This window comes from Lutra lutra, chromosome 9, assembly GCF_902655055.1.
Source record: "Lutra lutra chromosome 9, mLutLut1.2, whole genome shotgun sequence".
NCBI lineage: Eukaryota > Metazoa > Chordata > Mammalia > Carnivora > Mustelidae > Lutra > Lutra lutra.
In genome coordinates this window covers 40,770,974-40,784,561 of record NC_062286.1, presented here as the reverse complement: position 1 = coordinate 40,784,561, position 13,588 = coordinate 40,770,974, and the positions used below count along the sequence as shown (strand labels likewise).

Below are 13,588 nucleotides of genomic sequence, written 5' to 3'. Positions count from 1 at the left end.
ATCCCCAGACTTCTGAACCAATCATCTCTCACTGTCCTTGTCCAGCGACCTTGGCTGTAGTTCTTCTCTGCGGGCGTGTGTGCTATCTTCTCCACCAGATGAGCCCCAGGGGCAGCTGGTTGCTTGGATTTAAACCCTGACTCTGCCTCACTAGCTTAGTTTACACTTATTCATTGGAACAAAAAATTACATAGTAGCGTGTGCTTCTTGGAGAAATAAGAATAAGGACATGCATAAGGCAAAAAGAGCCTCTTCCTCTTGCTTGCTTCCTTCCACTCCCGGGGCCGGGGGTGGGGAGCAGGGGTAACCACAGTAGCTCTTGTCAGGTATCCTTCCAGATCTTTTCGTACACATATACATGTGCAAGCTTCTTTTAATTTTTCTATTTGTTATAAAGATGAGACCATATCCTACCTATGTCCTAGAACAGGCAGGATCTCCCCACCTTTGTGAGGTGGTGCCTCGTGCCTTGAACTGGGTGACTTGGGACAAAACCAATTCACTCTAACTCAGGCTTCTTCCCACTAATATCCCAGGTTGCCTCCCACGAGCACATGTGAGTTCATGTGCACACACATGGACGCCTGCACCCCACACTTACAATAGATTCAGTGTCTCTGCAGGGAACATTCATTCCTTGTCAATCTTAGTATTCCCTGCAGGAGATAAAGTGCCTGGCAGCTAGGAATTAATAAGAGATTGTGAAATTGACTTGATCTGGACTCCGGAACCGGGTTGTCCTGGGGGAGAGAGAGAAGGCACACGGATGAAGATCCCGGCCAGAGCCAGAGTTCAAGACCAGATTGACTGAACTCTGACAATAGTCTGGCCCACCATCCAGGCTCTGCCCACACCCTCTCAGAGCAGAAGCGCCGGGTCACCAGGAAAAGCTGAGATTCCCCAGGGGAAATGGATCTGCCCACCTGGCTCTACCCCAGGACGTGTAACAGTTACTTCTGGGGGTTGGGAGCCCCGGCAGGCAAGAGCTTGCTGTAAACAACAGTGCTCATTGCCTACCTGCTTCAGCTGCCCACCCAGGACCTGGCATCCATGGTGATGCCTGCGAAACCAGTCTGAGCAGAGGCCTCATGCACGTGGGCACAGAGAGCTGGCAGGGAGCATAGGACACTAGGAATTAGAATGAAATGGATCACATTAAGACATCACTGTTTTGCCAGGCATTGCTATATAAATGTACTTGCTTCTACTCTTCGCACAGCCATGCACAGTACTGCTGGCCTTGGACTCAGCCCTTTGCTCTTGCTTCAGCTATGAACTTGCTCCCCTGTGACATTTTGCAGATTCTACGTACTAGATTAATTTGGCTTAACGTTGCATCTTTGCTCTCTCTCCTGACCATGAAATGGGAGGCCACATTGCCCTCTCAGCCTGAAGGACTCCTGGAGCAGGGGCATGGGGGTGGGCCCAGCACAGGTGGCCCAGGCTGCTGCCCACACCACAGCTATGTGCTTTCAAGAATCCTGTTGGCTGCCCTATTCTCCCCTCTGCCCACAGAAGTCTCAGCACCCTTGAGAATCAACAGGAAAAGGCAGGATCATGAATTCAACAATGAGCAGTGTGTGGGAAGAAAAAAAAGCCAAAGGCCTCCCACGGTGCACTCTGAGACCTCGCACAGCCTCTGCCCCTCGGATCTCTCAGGGTTCGTTTCCTCTTGCTCTCGTCTCACATCACTCTTCACTGTTCCTACAACATGCCAGGGTCACTCCTGCCACAGGGCCTTTGCACCACTTTTCACCCAGATAGTCTAGTGCTCCCTCCTGCTTTCTGCTCAGGCCATTGTTTCAATGTCACTTTCTCCCCGAGACCTTCCCTGACCACACTCTCTACCACTGTAAACCCCCATCACATTCCATTCCCCACCCCTCTGCTTTTTCCTTGGCACTTCTTACTGCCCACCTTGCTTATCTCAATGATTGGTCCCCCCTGCCTCAGCAGTTTTGTCTGTATCTCCAGCAGTGAAAATGTGCCAGACATTGATTTCTACGTGAATGAGGCTAGACCGTGAGCTACTGTTGGGCAGTATGTGGTTCGGGTCAGTCCCCCTCCCTCCCAGCCTGACTGCATTCATCTGGCTGATGACGTGGTGAGGGGACATGTGCTTCTGTGCAAGTTGCCTTCCCGTGGTAATAATTGATGAGTCCAGACAATATCCTCTTACCACCCCAGAGAGGCCCAAAGCGAAGTCACCCAGGGAAGGGAGACAGGAAGCAGCTGCCAGGATGACTAACTAGGATCTCAAGTGGCAATCCTTCCAGGCCTCAGCGAGGCTCCGGATGGCTAGCTGTTGAGGCTCACATGGCGTCCTGGCCTGACCTGGCCCTAAATGACCAGGAGGCAGACTTGAAAAAATAGGCCTATCCGAGGGAGTTGACACTGAGGCCTGCAAAAGGAAGAGAGATTTGCTGAACTCTGTACAGAAATTTTGTAAAAGTAAACTTGGTTCAGTCCTTATGAGGACTCCTTCTGTGCTGGGCACTGTTCTAGGCAAGAATGGAGCAGAGAACCAGAGGGGCAAGCCCTGGCTTGCCCTGGGTGTTTACTTGTGAGTTCTGGTATATCATCCTTTCCCAAGGCCTGGGCCCTGTTTCTGCCTTCTAGTACCTTAACTCTCGACCTTCTGCCTTCTAGTACCTTAACTCTCCCCTGATCTACTGGCTACGTCTAGATGGATAGATTTCCTTCACCTCCAGAACAGAACAACGGTGACAACACACAGCACCCAGCCCCCGCTGGGCCAATGGGACTACAGTGCTGGTCTCACCATGTCCCCTCCTCATCCCAGCCATATCAGCTTATCAGCTTTATACTTCTGTCCAGCTTTTGGGGGAACTCCAAATCCCTCTCTCATGACCATCTGCCTATGTGCAGTGGCACCATTCCCTCACACATCCGCCTTCTACAGTTGTTGGGCTAAGTGCCTCAGCATCTCCTAAATGGATTATATGGCCCCATGTTCAACACATTCATGTCCTCCTCCAGTTTTCCCCATCTGAACCTCCTCTTCCCTCCCTTCCTTCTGTCTCTGTTGCTCATCATGGATAAATCAACTCTCTCATCTTCAAGGAGAGGCGGACTTCCCTCTGATCAACTCCCCACTGCCCAGAATGCCTGCTCACCATGTGTGCATCACCACTGGCCTCACACATCTTCCCATTAATCAGGACTCTCCGAGGGCCACATGGGTGGCTCAGTGGGTTAAAGCCTCTGACTTCGGCTCAGGTCATGATCCCAGGGTCCTGGGATCAAGCCCCCGCATCGGGCTCTCTGCTCAGCGGGGAGCCTGCTTCCCTTCCTCTCTCTCTGCCTGCCTCTCTGCCTATTTGTGATCTCTGTCTGTCAAATAAATAAATAAACTCATAAAAAATCAGGACTCTCCAAGAGTGTTCGATGAATGTGTGTACCATCTCTCCCAAAGGATGGAAACTCCTGGAGGGCAGACACAACTTTTATCTTTCTGTAGCCTCTATAGCCCAGCACCCACTCACTGGGCACTCAATCCATGGTAGATTTGACCCAGATTTATGGATATTTTTAAAAAGATACATCTGGGGAAATGTGTGATTTCTTTATAGATGTTACAAGGAAAACATAGAATCCAAGGTTGTATTATGGTCCAGATACTACAGTTTAAACTATGTAATCAAATGGGTAAACCTGAAAGGTAATTGGTAAAAATTAAAAAAAGAATTGTGTGTTAGGGTTGTTAGGTCATGAGTGATTTGTTCAAATAGTCTGTGAATGTTGTTAGTGCATGATTTATGCATTTGAAAAGATTTAAAAAATATATAGGGGGCTTTAAGTGTCCCTGAAACATTTCACTCTTGGGTACAAACTCATTAAGTCTTTCTTAGGAAACAAGTGGGAAGGGGACTGGGGTAGGCAGGATTGATCGTCCTTTGGAGACTTTGCTCAAGTCATATTTATACACAAATAGCTGAGCAAAGGCAAGTACATTTTTGCCTGCAAATGTTCATTCCCTGGGGATGGGACAGAAAAATAAACAGTTTAAAATAACCCAATGAAATCACGTGAGCTATAAAGATTTTTTTTCTTCTCTCAACAAGAATGGAAAGGTCATGCATTCCTCTTGAGTTTCCTGACGTTTTGTGCCCTGAAGCTCTAGCAGTGGGGGAAGGCATTGGGGGAGGGCCCGTACACCTGTCCTTCCAGGCGAGGACTGCTCTGGGCACCAGCTTTCTCTGCGTCTTCAAGTTTTTTCACATGTTTATTTTCTCCATCTCAGACCATGTGCTCTCAGAGATGCAGACTGAAGTCTTCCTGCTGAAGGAGTGGCCCTGCAGCACACCTAAATATCTAAGAGGGACCTGAGGAATCAGTGATCCAACCTCTTCATCAGACCCAGGAGAACCAGGTCAGAGAATGAGACATGTGCCGAGGCCACACAGCCAACGGTTTACCGGGGGACTCTTTGTAGAGAGCTCTGGAGCACCTCAAGCCCAGCCCCTATAGGGTCGCTCCTCAGCTTGGGTAACTAGAACTTTCCTCTGCTAAGTGTGTGTTGAGCACATATCCTCTAGGCCAGGAAGCTGGCAAAAGGCCAAGAACAAACAAACCGTGCTCCCTAACCTTGAGGAGCTCTGCTCCAGATTTAGCGAGAGAGATGGGGCGAGTTCCCAGAAGACCAGAAAGCAAAGTGGAAAGGAGGAAGAATCAAAAGGAAGGAGCCCTCTGATGAAGTGGGCTAAGGGAGGCACCCTGGGCATCAAGCTGGCTTGAAGGGGTTGGCCTTGCAAATGAACTCAGAGGCACTGAATCTGTTGCGTCCATTTAACAAATACTGATCGCTGGGATGCCGGGGTAGCTCAATTGGTTAAGCATCTGCCTTCTGCGTGGGTCATGATCCCAGAGTCCTGGGATCGAGTTCCTCATCAGGCTCCTTGCTCAGCTCCCTCTGCCTGCCACTCTCCCTCTTTCTCTGGCAAATAAATAAATCTTAAAAAAAAAAAAAAAATACTGACCACCAACTACCACATGCCAAGCAAGGTTCTGGGCACTTGGGAAGCAAGTCTCTCCCCTCGTGGAGCTTACGTTCAAGTAAGAGTAAGGACAGACACTACACAAGATATGTAAGTGCAAGTAGGTGAGGCGGGCTGGTGAGGGTGTGACATTGTGCAGCCACTGCAGCAAACAGTATACGGTGGGTCCTCAGGAAATGAAATAGAGCATTACCATTGGATTCAGCAATTCCACGGGGTATATACTCACCCCAGGCTGAAATCTGGGGCTAGAGTAATCCAAACAGAGGGATTAGCAAGTACAAAAGGCCCAAGGCGGAAACAGCAAGGAGATTGCAGAGCCATTGCCATGAGATTCCATTGGTTTATCTCTGTGCCTTTTCGGTCAATTGCAATGGTACCAGGGAAACTGCTTAATAGAGGAGCTGGGAAAGACCTCCCCTGGGGAGGTGGGCAGTGTATGTGCGCGTGTGTGTACGTGTGTGTGGTGGAGGGGATACACAGTGCATAGGGTCTAATTTGGATGAGGAGTTGGGGGAGTGACTTGGCTGTATAGACTCTGAGCAAAGTCACTATAGACGCAGCTGTTACCTTTCGTGGGGGAATGTGATCACTCAGGGCATAAGAGTTGCCTGTGACCACAACTTCATTTCTCTGGAAACTATTCTGCTAGGACAGGAACTGAAAATTCTTTCCCTATGGCCTCTTGGTGTTCTAGGAAAACACTGGTTTGCATTTCTCATTGCACTGTTCTCACAGCTCCCGGGAGTGGAAGAGGTCATGGTCAGACTCTTTCATGACTTTCACTCCCAACCAACCAAGGACAAAGGTGAATAAAGAGCTCACCCAAGTGAGTAGAACACTCTCAATGCCCAGGATGATTCCTTTTCATAAAACCCGAAGTTTCACGCCAGGGGCATTACATAAAAATAAAGCCACAGTAGCCAAGTGCAAATTATATCATTATAGACAATGCTGTGAAATGAAGTCTTTCTCTCAAGATATTTTAATTGTCAGATGCAAAAGATAGTAGGATCTTCTCTTATTGAAACTTCACCATCCTTGTGGCTAATGCCCACTGCAGCTGCATTAAAGACCCTGGGACATCACTAGCAAGAGGTGAAGGCCAAGAACCAGTGATGACTTCAGAATGAGCTCTCTGTACCTGCCAGGCCCACCAGCTTGACCTGGTCTGCGTACCAGCTGCGTGACTCAATCTCATTCACAGCTCCCATTGGACTGGTAGTCTGTCCTCATGTAGAGGCTAATACTCACATATAAGGTTTTAGAGAACTAGCTTGAAGCGTAATGCTGAGAGATGTTGTGGGCCTAAAGGTGGTCTCTGGAGGGATCTTCTCTGGAATTCTCTGCCAGATCCCAGTGTGTAGAGGCCACAGCATTATGGAAAGTGCATAGGAGGAACAGGAGACAGGAAGTCTGAGGGCTAGCCACTGTTCACCTCTGTGCTGGTTATCTTTTGTTTGCTTAACCCACCTTGGAGGCACTCCCTGCTCTTTTCCGCCCAGTCTTATGTTCCAGGAGGCTGGCCTCTGCAGACTTAGACAGGCTCCCTTGCCCTCTGGCTTTATGGCACAGCCAATGAGGGGCTCCCAGCAGGAGAGACAGGTTGGGTGTTAGTTCCCCTGACTTCTCCCTAGGTCTCTGCAGGCTGGGGCCAGCTCCCCCTACCCTGGGTCTCCCTCCTGCTTCTGCTAACAGTGCCGTCCTCTCTCCTCAGCACCAGGTAGCTCCCCCAAACACTGGGCTGTCCCTTGTGGCTTCCCTACGCTCTGCCCCCACTTTTGTAAGGAGTCCTGAATTCTGCTGAAATCACCCAGTTAGAGTGTGTCCTTGGTTTCCTGCCAGGACCCTGCCTGCTGCAGCCGCTGATGAGCTACGCGACCCTGGTCACAACCACTTAGGCACTCTGTCTTTGGTTTCCTCGTCTTTTTTTTTTTTCTTTTTAAGATTTTATTTATTTGAGAAAGAGAGCAAGAGAGAGAGCATAAGCGGGGGTGGGGGGAGAGCTGGGGAAAGGAGGTCAGAGGGAGAAGCAGACTCCCCACTGAGCAGGGAGCCACGTGGGGCTGGATCCCAGGACCCTGGGATCATGACCTGAGCCGAAGGCAGAGGTTTTAACCCACTGAGCCACCCAGGCGCCCCCAAAATGCCAATTCTTATACACTTGTTCCACAGAGTAGTCCTAGGGTTTAAAATGAATACAAAGCGCGAAATAAACATGTCTTCAAAATAAATACGCTTTCTGAATTTCACAATTCCAGGAACGCTTGAAAGTCACTTGCTGTCTTTTCTATGGCATGATAGTGCTACCAATAAGCAGGCACTTGAAATAGTCTTTGTAAACTGTACATGGGTTTTTGTTGAGTACCCAAAGGCTAAGTGGATTTCACTGGGATGCACCCAAACACGCTAGGTGGCTAATAATTCTTTAATCCTAAAATCAATCTCAAATTCAGGAAGACCGATGCAGCAAAACCATTTTTAATATTTTGCACCCATCAGGGTAGTAATGATTAGCATTTTACTAGAACAACGTCTAAGCATAAATATTAACATAGTTTTCATTTTGGATAAATAAAACTAGCTTTGTTATCACCATTGGCTGTGAGGCAACCTGATGTAGGAAAAAGGATATTGCCAGACTTAAGAGATGGGTCCTAAGTGCCAGTTCTGACATACCCTTTACGCAAAGCCTTTAGCCCTGTAACGTTTTTTATCAGATCTGTAAACCAGAGGGTGAGAGCTGCCTCCCTTACTTATAAATGAGATAACAGTCAAAGTCCTTCGTAAATGAAGCTGGGCTATTTGCGACTGCTCCCCCCGGGCTTCCTCAAATACGTCATCTCTCCCATTATTCTCATCTGATTAAGATAAGTGGGGACAACCGAAGGCTGCTCTGATTTGAGACTTGGGGAGATGGCGTAGATCTTGGGGAAGACAGCGGGGGACAAAGCAAAAAGAGGGCCAGATGTCCTGATTAGCCCAGCAATGAAGAGATTTTAGCCACCCAAGACTGGCTGCAGTCCAGACTCAGAAATGAGTTCAGCGGCGAATAAGACCAGTCCTTGCCCACGAGGACTTTATCCTTTAGCCAGAGAGCTAAGTGTAACCCACACAAAATCCTTTAACAGCGGGTTATAATTGCCCAAGTGTGCGGCTCACAGGATGCTCCAAGCTCACGGGACACTGGAGTACTTCTGTCAGGCTGGGAGGAAGAGTGGGCCTCCAGGGGAGCCTGGGGACAGGGGTGTGGCATGGGCATCGGGCACCCGGTAAGGGGAGAGGCTGGCTGTGGGGAGGGGAAGCGACCTTAGGAAAGTAAAAAGGGCCTGGATTTCTAGGGCCTCTAGGGCCGCAGAGCCAGCCTTGATAACATTTATATTGTACACATGAGGAAACAGAAAACCACTGCACATTTTTGAGCAGAGAGTCCTGAGGTGAGGCTGGAGTTTTAGGAAGATGGGTTTGGGGGCGCTTGGGTGGCTCAGTCCTTAAGCTTATCTGCCTTCTGCTTTGGTCATGATCCTGGGATTGAGCCCCGGCATTGGGCTCCTTGCTCAACAGGGAGTGTTTCTCCCTCTCCCTCTGCCAGCTGCTCTGCCTACTTGTGCTCTCTCTGTCAAATAAATAAGTTAAAAAAAGAAAAAAAAGAAAGATGGGTTTTGTAGAGATGAGTCGGATAAAGTGATGGAAAGACCACAGAAAAAAAGACAGTTTTTTTTTTTTTTTGCTCTTTTAAAGAAACCTAAGTATTTGCACTATAATCTGTGAATTAGGATAGGTGGTTCTGCTTCCTGCCAAAGACAAGGCTTTCAGAGAATATTTGTTTTCTGTTTTATTTTTTTTTCCTAAGTAGGGTCTGGGCCCAGTGTGGGGCTCACACCCCAGAGAGCCAGAGTCACCTGCCCTGTGGACTGAGCCAGCCAGGGTCTCCTGTTTTCCCTTTACAGAAGTTTCTTTACCTTTCAAAACAAGAAGTTTAATCTACTTTGAGGGGACTGGCATGGCCCTGCAGGTCCTAAGTCAGATGGGGTCTCTCTGCTCAAGGCTTTGCAGATTTACAAACACGGATTGGTCATGATGGTGTGTGGGCATTAAAAAAAAAAAAAAAATGGGGGACTTCACAATATTAACCTATTGGTATTTCAGAGATGACCACTGAGGGTCCACTCAGCACCTTTTATTTTTGGTAATCAGCTTTCCTTTATTATCAGTCTTGGCCCAGCAGCTGTGGGGCCCAGGTTGGCCCTCAGAAGCACCTGGTTTGCCTCCCTCAGCGGCCAATGACCTTTTGTCTCAGGTCCAAGTTGTTTATTTATCTTTCCTGGGCTATTTGGGTCATTAAAAGAAATGTATTAGTTTGCTTTTTCAATTCTCTATTCCCTAGAATTTTACTTCCTTATTTTACATATGACAGGACAAAGGAGTCAGGCCCAGCATTTTCTCTTGTCGTCTTTTTTTTTTTAAGCAGATTTTGAGGAAGGAGGGAGCCGGTGGGCCTACTATGACATAGAGAAAGAGGGAATTACTCTTTCATTTGTTTTTTTAGATTTAATTTTCTCCCTCTCACTATCACAATCACCATCATGTTGTAAAATGCAATGTATGTTGGCACAGAACATATGGGAGGCCCCGCCCTACACGAACGTCAAGGTTCCTGTCCTCTGGGGTCTATAATTCAGGTGGACAGTTTATCTGGAATAAACTATACATCCTGAGTCAGGAAGGCAAGCTGGAGGAGGGCAAGGGTCAAAGGTTAAGGGAGGCAGGGAAGGGATGGAGGAGGTGAAAACTCTGCTGGGGGCATGTGGGCCCAGGGAAGTGCCAAGCAATGCTGCTCAGGAGTCCAATGCAGGCCGGTGGCACCTGAAGGAGTGGCTGTTGTTGGCAGCGCACCAGAGAAGAGGTGTGGTTATTGTGGCGGGGGGGGGGGGGGGGGGGGGGGGGGGGGCGGGGGTGATAATTCTGAGAAGCCAGGCCCATGTTCCAGGGCCGGGGCCTGGAACTCCCCCTCTGTGGCTGGCTTCAGGGGTCCTGGGTCCTGAAAACAGGGCTGACAATGGGGGGAGCTTGTGCTGGCTTCTGCTGAGATGGCCACGGAGGTCCGAGGAGCTGGGGGAGAGCTTGGCATGCCGTGCCTTGGTTCTGGATTTTATTCTGTGGAAGCCATTGAGTTTGGGGGCCAGAAAGAGGGGTATGGTGGGGCAAACAGTCCTGCGTCAGGGTCTTTGTGGTTGCTGCTGTTTGGTTTTTACGGTTTAAAGATTACTGCAGCAGCGATGAGTTAGAATGAGGAGGAACTCAAGCAGGGAGATACTTTCAGGCCCTTGTGGCTCAGGCATCTAGTGAAAAAGGCCCAAACACGATGATGGGATGGGCAGGAGAAATATTATAAAAGATGAATTGGCAAGCGTTGGAGATTGCGCGTGATGGGCGAAGGAAATATAGCCGTGCGTCAAAGTGACTGGGGCCTCAGCCAGGCCCAGCGGTAACTAGGTTTATGCACAGCCCTGGCTTATGTCTATAACTTATTGCTTTTAGCAGCAGACTTTGCTTACAGACTGTTCCACTTACAGTTGCCAGAAGAGCATTTTCTTTTTTTTCTTTTTTTTTAAATTTTTAAATTTTTTTAATTAACATATAATGTATTATTAACCCCAGGGGTACAGGTCTGTGAATCACTAGGTTTACATACTTCACAGCACTCACCATAGCACATACCTTCCCCAATGTCCATAACCCCACCACCCTCTCCCTACCCCCCTACCCCCGGCAAACCTCAGAGAGGAGCATTTTCTTGAAGCATCAGTGGGTCTTCTCAAAAGGGTGTATGAGTGACCAAGAAGCTTTGGGCTCCTTCATAGCCTGAGAAGCTGGTTCAGGAGACCCTATTGAGCTGACGGTGAGCAATACGTAAGGGTTTCTAGAAGGAAGTCACAACAGGCCTTAGGGATTCATTAGGTTTCCCTGGTCCAGCTTTCTTTTAAATTATTTTTATATGGGCAACATAAAACCATAGAAGAGAACAGAGAAAGCAGGAGAAAGGATTTCCATTTTTGGCTCTGGCCTATAGATCCTTGAGTAATTCTACTAAATGCCCAAAAACAAGAGTCAGTATTTATTGAAAGCCTACTACAATCAAGGCTCTTTGGGATTTAAAAACAATGAGTGCAAGGTCAAGGTATTTACAACAAGGAAATGAATGTTTTTTTAATATCACTTTCACTGAGTTGAAGAAATAGTAAAACTTTTATTATCTTGAAAAGAAAAGAAATGGGTCAGAATGCTGTTTCCAGATATCTGTTTGATTTTCACTGGGCTTCTGGCTTTGGGTCAACAGAGTTCTCTCCTGTCTGGGGCCGCAGTGGTGCACGTGAGCTGGAGAGAAGCCACTTGGGCCACAAGGGAGATGGTCTAAATCTCCCAGGCCATGCTGTTGCCTCTTGTGTCCAAAGTGGGAGGCAGGGCAGTGTGAACGTACTAGTTTCTCTCTGGTCCTGCCTCAAAGCCTCTTTCCAACAGGTCTGATAGAAGCTGAAGAAGAACGTCACGGGGATGAGGCTTGGGACCAGGTGGGAAGCTGGGAACCCTTGGGGAATACAAGTCAGTGTTATCTAGAGTCACCTGCAGGAATGTTCCCAGTGGCACTGTCCACAAGAGCAAAAAATGCCAAAGAACCCAAACATCTGTTGAGAGGAGAATGGAGAAGAAAATGGCCGAGTAGTCACATATAGGAGGTCATACAGCTGCATGCCACAGCAAGGACAAATGTCACCAACAGCATGTTGAGTGGCAAGAAAAGCAGATCAAAGCATACATACTGTATGATTTACTTCATATAAAGTTCAAAAACACGCAAACCCAGCATGTTGTTCAGGGAAGGGTATTTTTTTAGGGTAAAATGATGAAGAAAGGTATAGAAACAATCAACATTAATTTAGGAGGGTGCCGGGAGGGGGCTGGTGCAGAGGAGAGGTACACAGTGGGGCTTTGGTGGCATGGGCTGTAGCCTCTGTCTAAGCCGGGCTATAGGTAGTTGGATGTTTGTTTTTTATATTCTGCTCATGTGATTTATTCTTTTGTATGCATTTAATATTTAGTTCGATTTTGAAAACCTAGATGGGGCGGAAGTCTCCTGCCAAAGATGTGATTACAAAGCCTAATCCTTATAATCCTGGAACTCGAAACTCATCAATCCTGTCTTTGTTTAACCATCACACAAATACAACAAAAAGGCCAAGTATATATATGGAGCAAATGTAGATGGCAGAGCATGACCCAAGGGCCCTGAGTTTCTCGCCCTTTCTGGGTCGCATTTGCCTTTGACATTTCTTCTTTTTTCTATCTCATTCATGATCACACTCAAAAACTTTTTTTGAGTAACTCCTGAGTGAGGCATGCTCTATGTTGTGAGGAAGGGACAGTGGAAAGCAAGACAGACATAGGTTCCTGCCCTCATGCAGAAGACAGAAAATTAAGCATTACAGATACGTGAGGACAGGTGATGCCCAGAAGGACAGGTAGCTGGGGGAGCACAGGGTGGCCGCTGACCCCCGAGCCACCGACCACCAGCGTACTTTAGAGTAACAAGAGATGCTTATTGCGTGTCAGGCCATGTCCTAAGCGCTTTCTGTATTCTGTACATGATATAGTAATGCACTGAATCCTCACAACAACCCTAACGAGACAGGTGCTATCATTATCCCCATTTTACAGCTGAGGAAACTGAAGCCCAGGGGAGCTGAGTGACTAGCCCAAGGTCACACAGCTAGGAGGTGCTGAGCCAGCATTTCAAACTGGGCACACTGGTGTTCTTAAGCACCGTGCTCTCCTGCCCCTCCTGCTTCCCTAAGAAAGTGGCATTCTGGCTGAGACCAGAGAGATGAAGAGCAGTCAGGCCAGTAGAGAGGAGGAAGATGGGAGTTCCAGGCAGAGGGCCCGTGTATGTATCACTTGAAGGTGTTACAAGGAGCTAAAATAAATATTTAACCACAAAAAAATGTGAAAGAGCCATCCAGCTGAGAACAGTCTTCCTTTTTTCTTCTCTTCTCTTCTCTTCTCTTCTCTTCTCTTCTCTTCTCTTCTCCGTCTCTCTTTCTCTTTCTCTTTCTCTTTCTATTTCTCTTCCTCTTTCTCTTTCTCTTTCCAGACTTGGCCTAGAAGCAATGCAGGGATGAGGTGTGGTCTGGGGGAGGTGGTTCGAGCTCTGGGCAAGACGCAGATCCTGGTGCCAGGGCTCCGAGGGTTTCTAAAGGCCCATGGCAACAACTGCCAGGGCTCCTGGGAAAATCCCCAGGCATCCAGGATCCTGTGGCTTTGGCAGTCCCTCTGTCCCCTCTTGGCCTCGTTTCCCAAATGGACCCAACATCAATCAAGGACAAGAACCTAAGGCACGACCTAGCAAACAGCTGGCAAACTATTTTTAAAATCCAATTTAAAGTTGTGTATGTGTAAGCCCCAGTGTGTTTCTCTGGGGGATTCTATCTTTCAAGTGGAAATTTTTTTTTTAAAGTCAAATAAGGTAATCTCTATTTTGATTCCCATCAAGCCCTCGCGCAGGGCCCCGCAAG

The 13,588-nt window shown here is 48.0% G+C and overlaps 1 protein-coding gene across 1 annotated transcript in view; it reads left to right on the top strand.

Annotated features, from left to right (window-relative positions):
• Nucleotides 1-10,447: 10,447 nt before the first annotated feature.
• Nucleotides 10,448-13,588, top strand: part of MAT2A (methionine adenosyltransferase 2A) — a 28,566-nt gene continuing 25,425 nt past the window's right edge. Inside the window, 1 exon segment of the mRNA XM_053447879.1 lies at nt 10,448-10,506. Coding sequence (XP_053303854.1) covers nt 10,448-10,506 — 59 coding nt within the window.